We start from the raw sequence: 19,287 nt of genomic DNA on the forward strand, positions 1-19,287 counted from the left end.
TCATTCTAATCAGCGACACTTTTAAAAATCAAGATTTCGAACAATTAATCTTTCTTTATTTTATTTTCACATGTTTGAAATTTTGATATATCGGCCATTCGCAGTAACGACCCTTCCAAGTTTTGCCCCCCCCCCCCCCCCCCCCCCCCCCCAAACAGTTTCGGAATAATAGACACACCGGCAGCGTGCGAATTCTCCCCACTCTCTATTTTTCGTCAGTTCGATTCGCGAAGGCAGCGCCGCAGTAAGTAGATGCGGAGCGTGTTCGTCGGACAGTCGATCATGAGCGGGAACGTGGTGCGAGTATACTGTATCCATGGTGTGCCTAGAACTTCTACGACACGTGCCTTTCTTTGAGGTTAAGGCCTTTTAGTGATGTGTCTAACACCTGTCTAAAAAATCCCTATATTTGAGGTTAAGGCCTTTAAGTGAGATGTGTACCAACTGTATAGAGAAATTCCTATATTGTTAGGGAATTATTTTTCCGCCGAACGCTACCCTGCTCGGTAATGCCATCTTGTATAGTTGTGCTCTGAGTTATTTAAAGTCTCGCTCATTTTTTCCCCGCGCAGATTCAACGTCGCAACAATTACTCACTAAAGATCTAGGGTATTTTCACGCCGTTGGTACACATCTTACTTAAGTCCAGTCCAGTGCGGGAGAGAAATTTTTTTAGAGCAAGAAACTGTACTCCTAGATACACTGTGTGTACTTGTGCCACGATCGGGAATCGTGTGAATCGGAATCGAGAAGGCGTCACTATGTTAAAGAAAAATTTTATAATCGTCATTTTCGTAGCTAAGAAATTTTCGATTTTTTCTAATAATGGTGAATATTTGTGTGTTGAATCATTATTTTAGCTGTAATTCTTCTTTAGTGATTGTAGTTCATCGACGGGTATTTCTTCTTGCTATCTCTTTATCTTTCTTTTATATGTGATATCCTTCTTTGTGAGAAAGAAATTCGTGTGACGAGTACAAGTACAGTAAAGAGAAAAATATTTTTGAACGAAATTCGATGAATAAACATTCTTACAATGGATTGTCAGTGATATTGTGAGATGTCAATAAATGTCAAGAAAAGAAGAGAATCCCCAAGTTCAAACGGTGGAAGAAAAAGTTTTCGAACACGCTGCCCTCTTCTCAAGAATAAGGTATTTACCAAAAAAATAGATATGAAAATAATTAAATCATGTCGCGCGTATTGCATCATATAAATTTATAATGAAAATAATCCATACAGTACGGGTATGAGTGAAAAAAAAGTCTTTTATTTCTCAACAAAATTTATGTAAACATAAACAAATAACAAAGAAACGAGAAAGGTGAATACAAAATCTAAAGAATTTTTATATGTATATAAGAAATTTGTACATGTATCGCAATGATGTTTGGTATTCGAATGGTCTTCTCAAGTAACAACCAATATCACAATTTATCCCATGATTTTGTTGTTCCCTTAGTATGGGTAAATCCATCGCGAAATTTCTTAATTGGCAAATGCGGCTATTCCAGTTATCGCCTTGCCGAGTATCAAACCATGAATGTCGTGAGTACCTGCAACGTGATTAAATAAGTCGTACATTATTCATGATTCATGCATATTGTGTACAATCTTGGTGTGCTTCTACTTTTTGAGAAAGTTTTTCGTAAGTATCGCTGGTAGAAAAAATATTGAGCATTTCAGCCGGATAGTATTTAATTGTAAGTGTTTTTATGCTATACATTTTTCTTCATATCAATTTAATGGAACAAAAGAAAATGCTAACAATTTGCTTGGAGTTCTTTGTGCCTTGAATATATTGTAATATATTCACAGAATTTGCTCGAAAAACCTCATAAAATAATCAGTGTAGGATTGACTTCCGACGCCATGTTGTTTCAGCCACGCTGATCATACTTTACGGATAATAACAAGACACGTGGAAAAAAAAAATAAGAGAATTAACTGGGGGAATTTGTACACCCACCTTCGTAAGTGTTAACTGCCTCGAGGTTCATCACGTGTCGGATTATGTGGTATTCGTCAGAAATACCATTTCCACCGAGCATGTCTCGGGCTGTCCTCGCAATGTCCAAAGCCTTTCCAGCCGAGTTCCGTTTTATTAAGGATATCATTTCCGGTGTTGCTCTGTGCGAAATTACGTCAAAAAATTCATCCATATAAAATCTCCTTTCTAATTACGTCAAGTTAGATTCTAATTAAAAATTGAAGAGAAAAGAGAAACAACAGAGAGATATTCTCTTGCAATATTTTCAAGGATTAAAATGGAATGCTCATTTTCAATATGTACGACTACAACTTACTCCTGCTTATCCTTAAGTCTACCAACTTGCAGGCAGGCTTGTAGTCCGATAGATATCTCGGTTACCATGTCGGCCATTTTCTTTTGCATAATTTGATTAGCCGCCAAAGGTCTGTGAAATTGTTTCCTGTCCATGGTGTAAGCTCTCGCTAAAGTTAAACAAGCTTCAGCTGCCCCCAAAGCACCCCAGGCTATACCGTATCTCGCGTTGTTCAAGCAGCTGAAAGGCCCCTGAAAGATTCATGAAAGTAACCAGAAATATTGCTGAAAAAATTGATCGTTTTTCATTCTTTTCATTCTTTTTTCATACCCTTAAACTGGCGACATTTGGCAGCACATTGTTTTCCGGCACTATAACGTCGTCCATTAATATCATTCCGGTAACCGAAGCTCTCAGAGAAAATTTCCCCTCGATTTTCGGTGTCGACAGTCCCAGTTCGTTTCCTTTTCGCTCGACGATAAAACCCCGAATTTTTTTATCTTCACACTTTGCCCATACAAGGAGAATATCCGCCACCGGTGAATTGGTTATCCTAATTACATGGAAACACCACCAATCAATAAACAACAATCAAAACGAAGAGAAAATTTATCCACGAACTTTCGTAAAACTCTTTTTCTGTAAATCGCAATTCTTTTTTCTCTCTCTCTCTCTCTCTCTCCATCAATTTTTGCACCACGTCACTGAAGCAAGTTCAAAATAGTCTTTAAATTTTACAGAAAGAATATTCCTAAACAAAGTTCGCCTGCTGGATGATCATCTCAGGCACAAGCCTGGTTGCCTATGCGCAGGCGATCTTTTTTTTATGGAAACTAAAATATAATATGATACAAAACCCTCCCAAACATAATACCATGTGAGATTTATTCGAATGATTAATAATTCAATCTTACACGTATTATTATACTTGCCAAGTCTTGCTCCCTGATAATTTGTAGACCTTTTTTGTTTCGTCGTATTTAGCTCGAGCTTCCATCGAGGATACATCGCTACCGTGATTCGGTTCGGTAAGTCCAAAGCAGCCGATCAGTTTTCCAGATCCTGGAAAAAACATTGTTGATACTTTTATATAGGATACTGACTAATGCAATAATGTATGCTAATTTCAATAAAGCGACCCACCCAACGCCGGAATATATTTTTGCTTCTGCTCTTCGCTTCCAAACATGTCGATACCGCCCATAACGAGGGAAGATTGTACGGAAAGAACGGATCTGTAACTGCTGTCAATAGCTTCGATTTCTTTAGCGAGGAGACCGTATCCTACGTTTGAAATTCCCGCGCATCCGTATCCTTTAATCGTACACCCTAGGGCGCCGATTTCCCCCAATTCGGTAATTATATTCTTGTCGAAATACTCGGTTCTATTAGCATGTTTTATCCGTGGCAGTAGCTTCTCCTTGCAATAAACTCGGAACTGATCTCGAACCTGGATCTCGGCCTGCGTTAATTGGGATTCCAAATTCAATGCGTCGTTCCATCGAAATGATGCTGAAAACGTGATATTTATTTTGGAAATTTCAGGTAAATCAAGTACATCATTTCAAAAGTTTACTAGTTCATCGTAATAAGTAATTAGGAGACAAATCATGAGAGCAGATTTATTACTTATAAAAACTATCCAAAATTACTTTCATCTTTATCGCTCTCACGTAGATACTGTAATAATTTTAGAATAAATAATGCTATTCGTAATTTTGACTTGGAGACAAAATTTTTTCGCTACGTCAGGAACTTTCAATACGCAGCAAGTGCGTCAAGATAAGTTAATTTTCGTTAATCAATCGCTGCTTGGTTTTCTCTTCTTTACCATGTGAGGCGGCAGTTTTCTGTGTTACCAACGTCTGTCTGGCTAGTATAGTATATTTCCACTAGAGAGTGGTAGCAGAACGTAGATAATCAGACAGAAGTAAAAAGTCTCTGTAACCTCAACCGACCTTCCAAAGAGCCAGGCACAAAATATTATCATCGTCGTTGTTTTATATATTATTTAAACGATATCCAAAGAACGCATTCAATGAACTGAAAGGGTTAGTTTGGGGTAGTGAAATTATGTACTCACATTGGCTTCTCGCACACGCCGAAACAGACAAATCTGAGGAAATTTGAATCAAGAAAAATACGGTACACCATTAGTTGCCTTCTTTTATTGCTTAAAAATTACAATCCGATGGTCCATGTACACAAAGTAAAATTTTTATTAATTAGAAGAACAATGAATAAGAACAAAAGAAGAAAGAAAAAAAAAATAGATTGACGAAAAACTCGGAAAATTTTAACTATTATAGGTATCACTTCCTAATTTATACACAGCAAACAATCGTTTTCACTTATACTGAAAAAATCAATTATCGCGCAAGGCTGTGTTGATAAATTAAGGGCAAGTAGTAAATCAAAATCGATGTATAATCAACCATTTATAAAGGATACTTCTAGCCGAGTGAACAGGGTAAGCATTGCCCAATTTGGCGAAAAACTTTTGCAACTGAACGGCCATGTCGTCGCAGATGAACTGGTGTGCTTGCACCATAAATATACATTAATACGTGGTATCTATTCGGTTCGGCAGTAAAAAGAGCGAGAAAATTAAGCAATCAGTGATAATGGGCGACGAGCTTATATATGCTGCATGATATGTATCACTGATGACCTAGGCAACTTGTTTTTATAAATATGGAATGTGTAATTTAGGGTACAAGTGTTGACATTGAGAAATTTTTGCACATGATATTATTATTTTGTGGACAACACACGACTTATGACGTTACGGTTGTGTTACGCAATCGTTTGCACACGACTACGTGATATTCATATTAGATAAAGCTTAAAGAGCGAACGTCTCGTGGCGGGATTTTTAAACTCATGGCTTCTAACTCGCAACGAACACTTATATCGTTCTTGTATAAATAAATTACGATTTTTTTATTCGATAATTAATTTTTTCCATTTATTAAAAACGCTCACTTTTTGGGCGCATTGGACAGATTTTTGGTCACCTTTGGATAATATATTTTTGAACCGTAATCGCATAATCCTAGGTACATTTAATTATCGGTTATGACAGATTAATTATTATTCTCACGAAAATTAATAAAATAATTGCTAGGTTAAAGCAATAAATTTCTTAAATACAGACTTCGTCATATGTTTTTTTCGCATAAACAACGACGAAATTTAATTTATACAATTATAAATTGAGTTATATACCTATATATCTCTGTATTATATAAATTTTCAATAATTTCTTTTCATCTCTGTAAGCGTTTGTACATCGTATTTCATAAAAATTCTTTCTTTGATCCTATTATATAATTAATTAAATGTTCTTGGATCACCAGCGTATTTTTTTGTTTAATTTGTCTTATCCGTATTTTTTTCTTACTGTTTCGATTTCGTTTTAAATAATAAGTATATCGTCCTTTCTATCCGGTCCATCTGGCAACCTCTGATTCATAATTCGAACGTTGTGAAATAGATAACCGACAGATTCGGTGCAAGGACGAACAACAGCCTGAACAGTGGCCGTGCAGAAGTTCCTCGTTGCTGCGCAGGTGATTTTCCAAACTCGAAGGCAAGGAGCAATGCACCAAATGTGCTGAAATATGACAAATACACTTTAATTATGGTTCAACGAGTGCAGGTTTGAGTGAAAATGACACCGCTCTACACAATTCCGCGTGACCTACGTTTCATAATAATCGCAAATTCTCGTTTCTTAGCGCAGAATCAATGGTAAAATGATAACCAAGCTATTCTTGCCGTCATTTCGCTTGTTGTGAAACAATGCTCGATGATTTCTAAGCGGCCGGAATGATTGTGTGACAAAAATGAAATCGCAAGCGTGTCAACGGTGGCCATATTGGTTCGTTTGTCTGTCAATCGTATTTAAAAAATATATATTTTGCAATGAGAGTTTATCGAGTAATTTAATTTTCAATAAACGAACTCGGCATAGCCTAGATTTTTCGTTCCTATTATAAATAAATATGTAAAATATACAAGGCTCAAGTTTATCGATCTTTTTTACCTTTCGGGTTTACTGCGAAGGGGTTTTGCGGCTTGGAGTTCATGGTTTGGCAGTATATGCGTCACGTGCGTGCACAATATGGATTTGCGTGTCGTACAATGCCGAAAAGGTCACTGACATTACACACGCACACACTTTTGTACTCGATGTAATGGGATATTATATGTTCCACCTAAAGTATACCTACATACCTCAAAGGCCAGACACGCGAAGGTACAGCCTAGGCAAAGGGCTGCCAGCGGCGCTACGAGAACCGAAAGGAATACGTAACAGCAACCCCTCGAAAGCCGGAAGCAGTGGCTACTCAATCTCCAAGCGCACTCTGGACTCCTGATACCATCTGGCTCCCCGATCACATCGTCCCACATTACCTGAACGAATTTAAAATTATTGACAAGATTTATCAGATTGCAAGAAAGAAAATTGTCTTGAGAATTAACTAACTTTTTTTTCGTTTGAACGACTTAGGGCGGGATGAATGTTTTAAATTTATAGAGGGAGAGAGAGCAAAATGGGATGCACATACATTTTAATAAAAAAATTTTGTTTTTCAACATTTTTTTTCAAATTGGAAAAAATGACTTCTATACACATTATAGAGCCTTAATTTGAATTTTCACATTTTTTTTTCTTTCTGACATCCGAAAATGATTTTTATTTTCTCTGGTTACAATTGAAAGAAAAAAGATTAAGTCCTCGAAAACTAAGTATTTCCTTGAGTACCCCCCCCCCCCCCCCCCCCCCCAACATAGGTTGGATGCAGTTATTATAAGCCTTCTTAAATCTGTTGTTTAATACTGCATTAAAATATAATTATCCAGGTATATCCCCGTTTAAATATTTGGTGGGTAGGTAAAATTTTGTTATCTTTTAGGGCAACATTGTTATCTGCTCTGCGCGCAGCATCTGTTGAAAAAAGAGGACGGACGCAAGAATTTTCCAATAAATTTTGATATATTTGTATAAAACAAAGATTAGGCGTGTTGGTAATTGATTACGAACTTAATCCGTTTATATCGTTAATCAGATTTAAAAAATTCTGATTTTGCGATGATTAAGCCGTTAGTTTGGGGCAAACAACAAAATTTTCTACAATTCTCTTTCTCCCCGATTTACCTGAAGATGTTGATTCAAATTATTTGGATCGCGATCTTCGAGTTCGATGACGCTTCCGCCGCCCATTGAAGAGTCCGGTTTCTCCATGCCTGCAACGTGAAATCCGGATACTAACGGAAGTAACTTCGAATTTTTGAACGAACGAAACCAGGGCCCGAACGACTGCGTTCCATGCGTTGCAAGCACCATTATTCTGCAAAATTATCAGAAGCTCAGGCCATTCTTTACTAATATTTCGACGCCTTAGTTACTCGCAAAATTTTATAGCAGGACAAATCAGTTCTTTATTCTGTTGTAGTTGACGATTTCAGTGAAAAGTACCATGTATGTATGTACATCAAGTATGATTTTATAAATGACTGTAAGTGGCGCAAGGATATCGTAAATACGATAGAAATCAACGAGTCACTATTAAACTACAACCCATGTTGCTTGTCGTTGAAAACCTAACATTGGTTTACTGCAAATCGATTACAGGTGTGACTGTGAATTATTTATTTGCCACCTCGCGTTGCTCTTCGCTCCAAATACTGGATATCGATGACGTTTGAATTTGATCGAATTTATTCATTCCGATAACCGATCTATTACATTCAAATTTTAATTTTCAAATTCCGAACGCGCTGACGTAACGTTAATTGTTTTGTGGGGAAAAGTTGTTTAAAAACTTTCGAAAACTTAAAGAGTATGGAATTCATAATTTCGTACATTTATCACGAGACGTACGAAAATACTTTGCGAATATAACTTCTTATCCGCGAAATGGAAACAGAAGTAATTGCTTTTAGGCAGATTCTCTACACGCAACTTATATTGATTCAAATTCTTACGCTCAACACAATTTGCATAGCGCGGCACGTATGCATATTATATACAAACGTGGTCAGGGTGAATCAGGCGAACATAAATGCGTTGTGTGTCGTGCGGGGTGGCCATTAACCCCCAAATATACTCGAGCAGACTCCGTAAATAACATGTTTATTATACATACCGTGGAAAACATTTTAGTACGGGATTTTATCATGCGGTAATATATAGCTATTCAGTAGTACAAATTCGTCGCAACATGAAATTTTTTTACATAATATATATATATATATATATATATATATATATATATATATCAAGGTTCTACGGTTTGATTAGACACCGTGTCATTTCTGGTCTCGGAAAAAAAATATTCAATCAACTAAAGCATATAACGAATGAATTTCTCCTCGTGCAATTTCTTTGAGAATGAATCGACTCGTAGAATCATTTAACAGGTAATAAGTGAAAGCTGCAATTTTGAAATTCTTATCAATTGATGGTTCGATTAGTTCCAAATCAAAATTCATTAATGAAAGAAAAATAGTATACTAATGATTTTTTTTTTTTAATGTATGTACTCAACTATCTCGATAAGACGATCGTTTGAAGCATACCAAAAAACCAAGTTCAATTCGCTCGGATCGTTTCTAATAATCGAACCATACGTTAATGCAACAAAAGTGTGTAAAACTTGACGGGAAAACTATTCCAATTAAAAAAAAAATGAACATATAATTTTTATACGCAATACTAAACCGAGATTTCAATAGAATTCGAAAATGTAAAATAATCAGTCGTTTCAAGCATGCACGGCAGGACACACTTACTTCTCCAGGTGTCTCCGATTTTGGCGGCAATTTTGAAAATCTGTCAAGTCTTCGGCAGAGTCAACGATGATAACAGATATCTTTGAATAATTTTACATCAAATCTTGCAGTACAAATGCGTTCACAACCTACGGATAAACCTGACGAATACTGACCGGCAGGTCAACTCAGGTGTGCTCAGGTGGATTCGCGAACACTATACCTACACTTCTCAGGGGTCGCAGAGGGTAGTTTCTGTCCGAGAACTGGACACTGATCACTGGTTACTGGTCACTCGGACGTCTGCGCGATGTGCGTGGACAAGCAGACCGGGTTTTTCGAAAAAGACAAAGACTTTATCGCCAGGAATTAACTGTCGTGTTTCTAGAACCGGAATTCTACAATTTGGAACGATATGAACGTTCGTTTTTTGCGTTATTCCTACGTCGGCAAATACCTTAAAATGTTAACTAAATGAACAAGGTGATGATGTAGGCTTATATTGGTAGAGAGATCATTGATATTGACTTTATTAAAGCTGATAATTACAATTGTAATAAAAATAATAATAGTTATAATAACCAAAACCGTATGTTTTAATTACGTGATTCGGACCGATCTAAAGATTCGCGGATAAAACTACTTTCGGAGGTACTGGAATTACGTTTTTTTTTTTACGTACAATTATTGTTACATCACGCGTAAATATATTTATCATGTGCATTCAAAAATAAATTGTTTACTACAGAGTTGTAAATAATGTATTAAATTTTTGAATGCATTCGCATTTATCAGTGGAATAAATTTCCATACAAAAAAAAATTCAATTTAATGGTTAATGTATTACTTTTCAATTACGAATTTTACAACCCTGGTTTGCTACACGTGATTCGTTTCTCGCTATGCGAATCTCAACGGAATGAAATTAAGAATGGGTACTTGTGTCTAAAATTATGTTGTATTTATATCTATTTATGCGTATAAAAAATAACGAAAAATACTTGTTGTAGCTATGTTTATTAGTGACTCGCACCGGCAGCGATGCGTTGAGTAAAAAAATACTTGGAAAGTCCGATTCAACTGTAAAGCTAGAGTCGGAAATTCCTATTTAGAAACGAAAAGAGAAAAAAAATCGTCGCGATGATTACTCTTTCCAGATTTGGCCTGTCACTGTAAGTTTGAAAATCTCAGGTTACCATTCACACAATTATATTTCTATCAACTCGTTTATTACTTATTACGTTTTGTGGAACTTTAACATGGATGAACGTATCTTGCCAGATCCCCTTTCTTGCCAACAGGTTCACTGCATTCGGTTGTTATTTCAAATATTTCATTACTCGACTTATAATTACGAAATTCCTATATTTAACGTTCTTTGACATGGCGCAATTTGTCATGTCATCTGACTAGATGCGACAGTATTTCGTTTGGACGCGCGGTAGCTTGGATTCTTATGTAATTTCTTCGGGACTGAGCATCTTCCAACAGAGCATTCCACATTCCGTCTCTCTGAAAATTAAACATTTTCCAAATGTATTGTCGTACATGTTTTATTTTTACGTGAAGGAATAGTAGAATCGTTGGAGTCCTCGCAACGGCTTCAATGTCTAGTTTATCATACCTTGAATGCCGCGAAATTTCCGCATAATACGAGGCAGTGTTTTGCTCTTGTCAAAGCGACGCAGAGTCGCTGTGGATCCGACAGAAATCCGATCCCGTTTGTCCTAACGCAGGACATCACGATAATGTCCCGTTCGTGTCCTTGGAAACTATCCACCGTATTTATCTCGATGCTTATTCTACTCCTGAGGTTCTCCATGGTGGTTGTGATCCTGTTGAAAAATGAACAGATGTATTTTTGCACGCGCAATATGAAGAATAACGAAGTAACATAAGGGACAATAAATTCAGTCATTTACCTCTGGTTGATTTTAGCTTCCACTAAATATTGCTGGTTTTTGTACGGCGTTATAACACCTATTGATATATGATTCGATAGTTTTATCTGATCGATGTGGTCGATCATACTGTGTATGAGATTGGCGACAAATTCCGCTTCCTCGGTGTTCGAAAACTTGTCATGACTTTGCGTAGTAGCCATGTTCAGTATTCTATACGGATAAAATGGAAGAACGGTTCGACCATCGTTCACCTCAGCATTCTTGAGTTTTCCACCGTAGAAAAACTGGTTGGGCCAATGCGATATGTGGCTATCCATTCTGTACTGGGTGTCCAGCATGATAATCGAGTTGTTTTTCAGATTTTCCTGAGCTCTCTGAATTCGCGAAAATAAAGACTGATCGAGACCAAGCCTTTTCGCTCTCTGTAGACGATATTAACAGACAAAAGTGAGATCCAGTTTTTTAATAATGGACAAACAGTCAGTGTCAGCGATCGACGATAGCTCGTTAGTGTACCTGAGAAATTATCGTTGCAGGAAGTTGAGCCGGGTCTCCTACCAAGACTAGAGTATTCACTCCTAACATTAGCGGAATCAAAGTTTCTGCTTCACAGCTCTGCGTCGCCTCGTCCACAATGCATACTGATATGTTGTTTTTTTTACCACTAGGAGCAAATTTGGATGTATTTAATTGTTTGTCACTGAAATTCAATGATGTAATACACAATGATTCGAATTCCATGGACGTGATCAGGAAAATTAGTATAATTATATAATCTTGAGTAATGGAATTTTTTCAAATTTCTTTTTTTACGTCATAGTATGTCCTCTTACCCAAATGCAGATTCCATTATGTTAGTGTAACAGGATGACAACGTACAGGCAATTATGTTTGCACGAAGTAAAATATTGTTCTGAGTATCGCGTTCCTGTTTCAATGCGTATTGGGGGTCCGTGTTACTTTCGTTCTGAAAATATGACAGAAAAATAATTAATACAAGACAGATTTTGCTCTCCCAAAATTATTCTGAGATTCATTCAACTCACTTGACCGCATTTCTTTATAACATCATATCTCGTTTTCAAATCTGCAAGTTTTAACCTGTTGCAGTGGGCTTGATCTTCATTGACTTTATGTGTACTGGTCAACTTTGATTGTAAGGCGTTGATTTTTGCCTCTAGAAATCTTTTCTGTGAACATGATCGTTTGTTAACCAGTGAATCTCTAAGAAATGGATAGAATAATTTTTACTAATAGAATCTTGTTCCATTTCTTTCCAGGCCATTACTCGCACCTCTTCTTCGACGCTGTCCATTGACTGGCCCCAAAATCGATAGCTGTCGTGTGTCCTCTTCAAATCTCGTTTGGCCAACTCTTCGACAGATATTTCTTTGACTTTTGGATGCATGGTGTTGACCATTCCTACGCGAACCATCTTGAAACGATCATCTTCTACGAACACATTACAAAATCGGCATATTAATCGCATCAAGCATTTTACGGAGCGAGTTGTAAATGTATTTCAACTCACTCGATAACTTTGCCCGGCGTTGTAAAAGGCGCAATACTATTTCATCGACGGCAGCATTTGACGGAGCGCAGAGAAGAATTCTCAAGCTTGCATCTTTCCTTCTGTACCTATTATCGCCGTACAGGACCTGCATCACCATGTTGACGATAACATGCGATTTACCTGTTCCTGAAAGACGAAATCTGGCGTGACGTTTCTTTGCATAAAAAATACTATCTTCTTAGAGCTTTTGCCAGAAAAACAACAGCAAATCAGCACCTGGAGGTCCTTGAATCAAACAGATTTTTGGCTCTTTACGTGCGATTGATTCTGTCGTTTTGAACACTGCTTCTGCCTGCTTGGAATTCAGCTTGTCCTGAACAATACGAAAATAAATTATTGAAAATTTCAGCCACCTCATTTACACCTGTGTCACTCAACGTTGTCTCGCTCACCTTGGTAATCAGAGAGTTCTGGAGTGGTTTTTGAGGCTGAGCCAAATCTTTTCGAGATTGAAACTTTGGATTGAGTATCGAGAGAAGAAGAGGCGACCTGGGTAATAACTGCAGAGCTTGAACCATTCTCATTTTGGATCGCAGATAAGTTACGCATCTCAATCGCAATGGTCTGTTACAGAGATTTTTTATCAATGGTCTGGTAAGTACCGTGTAAGTAAGAACGTGGGTCGGTCTTCTCACATAATTGCCTGTAAACATGAAAGAAACGTCTGCATCAAATTTTCGCGAATTATGCGTCAATGTGTTGCATTTTTTTGCCGCCTTTTTAAAGGTAATAAATCGAAACGACTAATTTCGAGGACTTACCGAGGTCACGATTGAAAAACGTATGTGGCGTAATTTTGGATTTGTGCAGGTGCGTTATGTAGGCGAAAACCTTTGAAAAATGAAGTTTACCATCGTCATTACGATAGCATAATTCCAGAAATACAAGATCGCCATAAACAGGATGTATTTGCCTTTTTATTTCATCTTCGTTAGCCAACATCTCCAGCATCATTGTGGTTAATGTCGCATTAACTGATGGAAGTTTTTCCGAGGTTATCGAATTGTTGACGATGGAACAAAACAGTGTTTGACGTCTGAAATAATATCGTTATATCAATTATTAATTATTGAGCGATACAAAACTTTTACTTTTATTTACTTTTGCTCTGAAACACAAACCTCTTATTTTGGTCGATACTTTCGAATTCCTTAGTGATTCCGTGCCACAATTCAAGAAGTAAAAGTGGCACCATAATGTGATAGTATTCTTTGTAATTTTTATAATTTGTTAGCAACGGTATCAAACCATTGTCATCAACGATCGGCGGTTCAGATTTTATAAGTTTCTGTTCCTAATTGAATAAAATAAGAGAAGTAAAAGAAAAAGTAGTGGGTAAATTACGGTAAATGCATGTAAAGAAAGTTCGCCTTATCTATTCATGATTAAAGCGAATTATAAAGATGGTGACAAAAGCGCTGAGCAAAGGTAAAATTCAAAGCATAGCAGAGTTCAGTTTGTAGTGAAATTATGATAATCTTGGACGGCACAACACGTAATGAAGTAATTTTTTTCAACATACTTTAAGCCATGAATCCACGACAACAATCGGCGGTTCAGATTTCAGGTGCTTTTGCTCCTAACAAAACAAAGCGATAAACAAAAAAAAAGCTGGATAAATTGTGCTAAATATTGTCAATTCCATATCGAATATCCTAAAAAAAATTCTCGTTTTTGTGATCAAAAATCAAATGAAATAACAACCAGATGACAATAGTAGTCAAGCAATAACAAAATGTGATGAAACAGTGCTGAGTTTGGGTTAATACATGATATAAAATAATTATTTTCAACTTACTTCAAGCCACGATGGATTCCATGTCAATATGTGGAATAAAAATTCCTCCAATCTGGGATACTGTTCCGTATTGACGACTTGCTGCGGAGGAACCAATAATTTATCTTTGGGTATAAGCGCATCTTTCCCAGGACATGTCTTCAACTTATTATTAGGATCAATCTGATATTCCTTAACTTTCGTGGCTGCCATGTCGAATCTAACTTTCTTCTTAATCTTTCCCTGCCGTTTTTTATCCAACGAATTTGGGACCCGATTTTCCTTCTGATTCAGCGATACTTCCTTGACTAATCCAATCGTTTCGTCAATCTTAACCGTGGCGATTGAATTGGTAACTTCATCGACACCTTTGCTCTTATCTTCCAGTCGTTCTTCATGTAACTGTGCTGAAACCTTATTCACAGACGCCTTCTTATTCTTACTGGACTTCAGTGGCACCGTTTGGCTAGAAATTTTCTGAGAACTCGCCAATTTGCTGGGCTGAGATTGCGCAGTTATTGAAGTTGACGGTGTCTCCGCAACCTTTGTACTCTTCTTTGATTCCTTCTTGTTCTTCAAAGGTTTACCCGGTTGCGAAGAGGCTTTCGAAGTTGAGGCGGCTTGTTGCTGCTGTTCACTGATCAAGAAGTCTCCTCTGTTCTTAGCACTGATTTTAGCTTTGCCTTGAGGAGCAACACGCTCCACCGAAGGTTTTGCCGAATTCATTTTTCCCTTGTTAGCCAATGCCTTTAACTTCTCCTTTCGTTGATTGACAATCTCTAACTTTTCATTCTTAGATATTGGTAAACTCTTCCTTTTCCCTAGAGGCAGCGGAACATTCTGCGCCCATTTGTTCTTGACTCTTCTCTGCCTCTGCTCGTCCTCGTACTGCTTCTGCTTTATCTTACTGTCTATTTGTAGTAGACGTTTCTGTTTAGACGTCAAATTCGACGGCAGCTTGGATACCTCAATACTGTAATCATTCAGTTCGGCACGTCCTGTGCTAGTTGAGGCCAGAGATGAAGTGTCGTCACGTTTGCTGGATGCTGTAAACGAGTCTTTAACACTGGAGCGTCTTCGTTGCGGCAAATGCAACGGCTCAATAATCTTGGGACCTTTTGGAGTGGCTTGTGTTATCGGTAGAGATTTATCAAGCTCCTTCTCAGGAGTTCTTTTTTCTTCGGTTAAAGTGGGTAAAGGGTCAGAAACGTGGAAGATGCCACAGTCCAAGTCATCTTCGTTCTCTTTATTAAGTTCCTTCTCAATATCATTGACACTCATGAGCTGCGATGGTTTAATTGATCTCTCAAAATGGTTGCCTTCTTTCTTTCCTTCCGGTTCGTCACTTTCGGGAACCTTAGCGTCCGCTAATACTGCTGCATTTAACAAATCCAGATTCAGATTTTTCATTTCGTCGTAAAAGTCCATCAGCGGACTTTCCGGCTCTTCTTCTTTGATCCGCTGGCTCTCCGACAGCCTTTGAAGCCAGGGATTGTCCTCGTCGTCACTGTCCGATGGCACAATTATTTCTTCATACTCAGGGTCAATGATTTCCTCTTTGATGTCATACGCGTCTAGAATATGTTCCGACTTTATCTCTGGCGGACCGTCTTCAATGTCTATCACATCTTCGTTTTTAGTCGTATCAAACAACTGAGAGCTCGGGAAAATGTCCTCATCGTCATCGCTCAAATCCACAATGTCGATAATTGAGAAACTGGTTTTTGGCTCTTCCTTAACAGTCCGTAATTTGAACGGGGAAGAAGTGGCAGATGGATTTTGATCATGGAACGATTGGTGCTCCGGCTTGATCTCCTTCTCTGCTGTTTGCATTGACTTTGGAGGTGACTTTAGGGATCTTGTTTTTGTCGCGTTAGAGACATCCGTAGTAACTTTTTGCGCCGATTTGTTTGTGGATTTTTTCTCTTTCGACCTATCTTCGTTTTTCTTTTTCGATCGATTTTTTCGGCTACTTTTACTCGGTACCGTGTGATTTTTGTCAGGCTCTCGAACATCACTTGTTAACCAGGCAGAACAGGAAGGCTTCGAATGAAGTTTGGTACTCTTTGGTTTAGACACATTAGCTATAGTTTCCTTGCAGTAGCTTGGCACAGAGACATGACAGTCGTTTATCTCGCTCTGCTTTAGAGACACAGATTTTCGTATCGTTTCTGGCGTCGCTTCTGTTGTTATTGGTTTTATGAGCTTCTCCTCACAATCGATGCTCACTTCAACTACCCTTGAGGACATTTGATCTTCATTACTTTCGAGATTCATGGTCGAACGGTTAAACTTGTCCATATCTGCGCCATTAGTGCGAACCACTGGAGTTACTGGCCTATCGGTATTGTTGATTTTCGGCTTTGGTGGGTCAATTCTTGGCGTCGGAAGGTCAATTCTTGGTTTTCGAACATCACTTGTTAACCAGGCAGAACAGGAAGGCTTCAAATCAAGTTTGGTACTCTTTGGTTTAGACACATTAGCTATAGTTTCCTTGCAGTAGCTTGGCACAGAGACATGACAGTCGTTTATTTCGCTCTGCTTTAGAGACACAGATTTTCGTTTCGTTTCTGGTGTCGCTTCTTTTGTTATTGGTTTTATGAGCTTCTGATCACAATCGATGCTCACTTCAACTACCCTTGAAGACATTTGATCTTCATTACTTTCGAGATTTATGGTCAAACGGTTAAACTTGTCCATATCTGCGCCATTAGTGCGAACCACTGGAGTTACTGGCCTATCGGTATTATTGATTTTCGGCTTTGGTGGGTCAATTCTTGGCGTCGGAAGGTTAATTCTTGGTTTTAGTGGGTCCAATTTCGGGTTTGGAGGGATGAATAATTTTGGTTTCGGTAGGTCAGTTTTTGGATTCGGTACATCGACTTTTTTTATTGTCGACCAAATTTCTTGAATTTCTTCCACTTCCGGTGACATATCTTCTTGTTTCGCTGATACGTCAGCAAGAACGACGGTTGCCTTGACTTGAGAAACATTGGCATTATTGTCTGAAATAAATTTATTGATAAATATCGTCACAAACATTGAAAACGATGTAATAATTAGAAATAAAGTTTCGCTTGAGTCTTATGTCGTCCATAATTTCTATTTCTCTTAGGTTTGTCACCTTGTATTATCCGATGCTCGTTATTACACTTAGGGATTTTTGGATCTCCGTATCCAGAATCCAACTCAATAGTATTTGCAATTGGCAAATTTCGTTTCCGTGTGCATCTAGCATTTTCTGCTACAGACGATACCAAATTCGTTGGTTCGGATTGAGGAACAACTTGAATCGCAGATTCTAAGATTTCCTTTGCCGATTCTGATCTTTGAGTCAATAGATCATCGAATTCTTCAAGGTTATTTAAATTCCTCTGCAATACAAAGTAAATTAATTGAAAAACTCTATTCAAGCTAGTAACGTCAAAGTGACGAAACGTTGAATTGAAAAAGTCAGTATTTCACCACTTTATTTACTTATTACGGTTTGCTACATTTCAGTTTATACGGTGGTTGTAAAATAACCATTTTTCATAATAGTACATCATCACATTAGTGTTACGAACTTCAACTTTGTATTAATAAAATACACTCGAGCATCAATCAACAGTATTTCATCGATACTTACGTTACCCTTGCGAAGTTTATACACGTACATTGGCTCATTGTCCCTGTACGTTTCTACACTACCTATACCAATTATATCATTGTCATGAAGCTCGATCATAGCCTTTGGTTCCTGAAGAAGTCCATTGACATAAATCCCATTAGAGCTCTGAAAGAATAACCATGAGTCAGGTGTTGTGAAGTTGAAAATCTAAATAAAAAACAAATGTAAAATTGCAGTATTCACCCCTAAATCAATAACTGCAAAGCCATCGCCAGTCCTGACAAAGAGGCAGTGTTGCCTGGAGACTACAATACTAGGACAGATGATGTCATTGTCTGGTTTTCGACCACACGAATACTGTAAAATGAAATGAGAAAAGTTACTCAACAAATTATAGTGGATCGAATAAACGATATTTCATTATTTATCATAGAGATATCAATTTAGGATGCAGACTGCTTTGGGAAACCTCTATGTAGAGGTAATAAGGATAAAATCTTGTTGTAAAAAAGAAATGGTATTAAAAAAAAATAAACGAAATGGCTGTGGCTGCAGGAAATGTGTTGCTGATAAAAAGCTTCCGTTACATTCAACAAACATGACAGAGACGGGATTTATTACGATAAAGAAAAGTTTGGAAGAAACTGAAGCCAATTAAAGCTCAGATCATTGAGATGGTCAATGTAAGAAAAAACAAAATTTCCATCCATAAAAGGAATGAAGTGACAAATGCAGTGAGAAAGTTAGGTTAACATCAGTAATATTTCTTTGTTGTAATGTGTTGATTCTTGTGTTGAAGGATCGGTGCAAACAGAAACAAAATAGAAAAGGTCAGGTTACGAATTGAAGCATTAATAACATTCCAAGTTACAGAATTGCATTTGTTTAACGATGAAAATTAAGTTAAAAAAAGCCGGGCTTACCGATCGTTGGTGTTTTTCGAGAATTATGAAATTCCTTGGATCATTAACCCTCTCTAATGTCCAATCCATGTTCTGTCATTTCTTAGTTGACAGAAAAGCGAAGCGAATTTGCTGTCAATACAGGAAATAATATCGCTGACGCTAAACTTTCGATCAACGAGAGAGATCCGAATTCTCAGTTGAGTCTAACAAAAATTACGATTCAATTTCGTAACTTTCAATAACTGTACACTTTTATACACCTTAGCATGCAACGCCGTGTGCACATTGCGTTGTGTACTATAATTTATTCAACGTAATACCCTCAACGTGCTCTTAACACGGACCTGAGAAATGATCTGCTGCACAACGCGATCCGATTGATAAAATTTCATTCCCATACACCATCTTCTGGTAGAAGTTAGTAGTAATAAGTTGAAAAGAGTTCCGTCCGCC

General features: G+C 37.5%; 3 protein-coding genes across 6 annotated transcripts; all 3 read right to left on the minus strand.

The window, feature by feature from the left end:
* Positions 1-1,401: 1,401 nt before the first annotated feature.
* LOC124410991 (glutaryl-CoA dehydrogenase, mitochondrial) lies at positions 1,402-5,052 on the minus strand. 2 transcript variants are annotated; one of them, XM_046889786.1, is made up of 8 exons: positions 4,737-5,028; positions 4,369-4,401; positions 3,429-3,797; positions 3,218-3,347; positions 2,616-2,838; positions 2,307-2,536; positions 1,970-2,130; positions 1,402-1,556 (listed from the first exon to the last, which is right to left on the minus strand). In XM_046889786.1, the coding sequence occupies exons 1-8, from the start codon at positions 4,834-4,836 to the stop codon at positions 1,489-1,491; spliced, it is 1,314 nt and encodes a 437-aa protein (XP_046745742.1). In that variant the 5' UTR covers positions 4,837-5,028; the 3' UTR covers positions 1,402-1,488. The 2 variants fall into 2 exon arrangements, with proteins under 2 accessions (XP_046745742.1, XP_046745743.1); XM_046889787.1 differs by lacking the exon at positions 1,402-1,556 and having other exon boundaries at positions 2,079-2,197; positions 4,737-5,052.
* A 608-nt stretch (positions 5,053-5,660) lies between these two features.
* On the minus strand, positions 5,661-9,289 carry LOC124410992 (caveolin-3-like). Of its 3 annotated transcripts, none has more exons than XM_046889788.1 (4): positions 9,087-9,289; positions 7,450-7,642; positions 6,525-6,704; positions 5,661-5,901 (listed from the first exon to the last, which is right to left on the minus strand). In XM_046889788.1, the coding sequence occupies exons 2-4, from the start codon at positions 7,636-7,638 to the stop codon at positions 5,704-5,706; spliced, it is 567 nt and encodes a 188-aa protein (XP_046745744.1). In that variant the 5' UTR covers positions 7,639-7,642; positions 9,087-9,289; the 3' UTR covers positions 5,661-5,703. The 3 variants fall into 3 exon arrangements, with proteins under 3 accessions (XP_046745744.1, XP_046745746.1, XP_046745745.1); XM_046889790.1 differs by having other exon boundaries at positions 7,450-7,538; positions 9,087-9,287; XM_046889789.1 differs by lacking the exon at positions 9,087-9,289 and having other exon boundaries at positions 7,450-7,980.
* A 1,073-nt stretch (positions 9,290-10,362) lies between these two features.
* LOC124410993 lies at positions 10,363-19,068 on the minus strand. The gene is made up of 19 exons (XM_046889791.1): positions 18,853-19,068; positions 18,173-18,286; positions 17,948-18,094; positions 17,444-17,693; positions 17,162-17,324; positions 14,341-16,702; positions 14,065-14,121; positions 13,664-13,836; positions 13,304-13,578; positions 12,935-13,185; positions 12,759-12,855; positions 12,501-12,668; positions 12,264-12,421; positions 12,016-12,159; positions 11,803-11,936; positions 11,486-11,669; positions 10,988-11,391; positions 10,690-10,900; positions 10,363-10,577 (listed from the first exon to the last, which is right to left on the minus strand). The coding sequence occupies exons 1-19, from the start codon at positions 18,919-18,921 to the stop codon at positions 10,467-10,469; spliced, it is 5,472 nt and encodes a 1,823-aa protein (XP_046745747.1). The 5' UTR covers positions 18,922-19,068; the 3' UTR covers positions 10,363-10,466.
* Between the last annotated feature and the right edge of the window lie 219 nt (positions 19,069-19,287).

This window comes from Diprion similis, chromosome 10 (genome assembly GCF_021155765.1).
Source record: "Diprion similis isolate iyDipSimi1 chromosome 10, iyDipSimi1.1, whole genome shotgun sequence".
Lineage (NCBI taxonomy): Eukaryota > Metazoa > Arthropoda > Insecta > Hymenoptera > Diprionidae > Diprion > Diprion similis.

Excerpts from the sequence above, each read along its gene's own strand:
- LOC124410993 (XM_046889791.1), bottom strand. The coding sequence starts at position 18,921 with ATGGATTGGACATTAGAGAGGGTTAATGATCCAAGGAATTTCATAATT. Across the intron at positions 13,837-14,064 it reads TCGTGGATTCATGGCTTAAA|GAACAGAAACTTATAAAATC; the intron begins GTATGTTGAAAA and ends TTATTCAATTAG. Across the intron at positions 11,670-11,802 it reads ATAATGGAATCTGCATTTGG|TGACAAACAATTAAATACAT; the intron begins GTAAGAGGACAT and ends ATTGAATTTCAG.
- LOC124410991 (XM_046889786.1), bottom strand. The coding sequence starts at position 4,836 with ATGGTGCAAGCACACCAGTTCATCTGCGACGACATGGCCGTTCAGTTG. Across the intron at positions 3,348-3,428 it reads AAAATATATTCCGGCGTTGG|GATCTGGAAAACTGATCGGC; the intron begins GTGGGTCGCTTT and ends TGTTTTTTCCAG. Across the intron at positions 2,839-3,217 it reads TTATCAGGGAGCAAGACTTG|GATAACCAATTCACCGGTGG; the intron begins GCAAGTATAATA and ends CCATGTAATTAG.
- LOC124410992 (XM_046889788.1), bottom strand. The coding sequence starts at position 7,638 with ATGGTGCTTGCAACGCATGGAACGCAGTCGTTCGGGCCCTGGTTTCGT. Across the intron at positions 6,705-7,449 it reads ATTTGAATCAACATCTTCAG|GTAATGTGGGACGATGTGAT; the intron begins GTAAATCGGGGA and ends AAATTCGTTCAG. Across the intron at positions 5,902-6,524 it reads TCGCGTGTCTGGCCTTTGAG|CACATTTGGTGCATTGCTCC; the intron begins GTATGTAGGTAT and ends GTCATATTTCAG.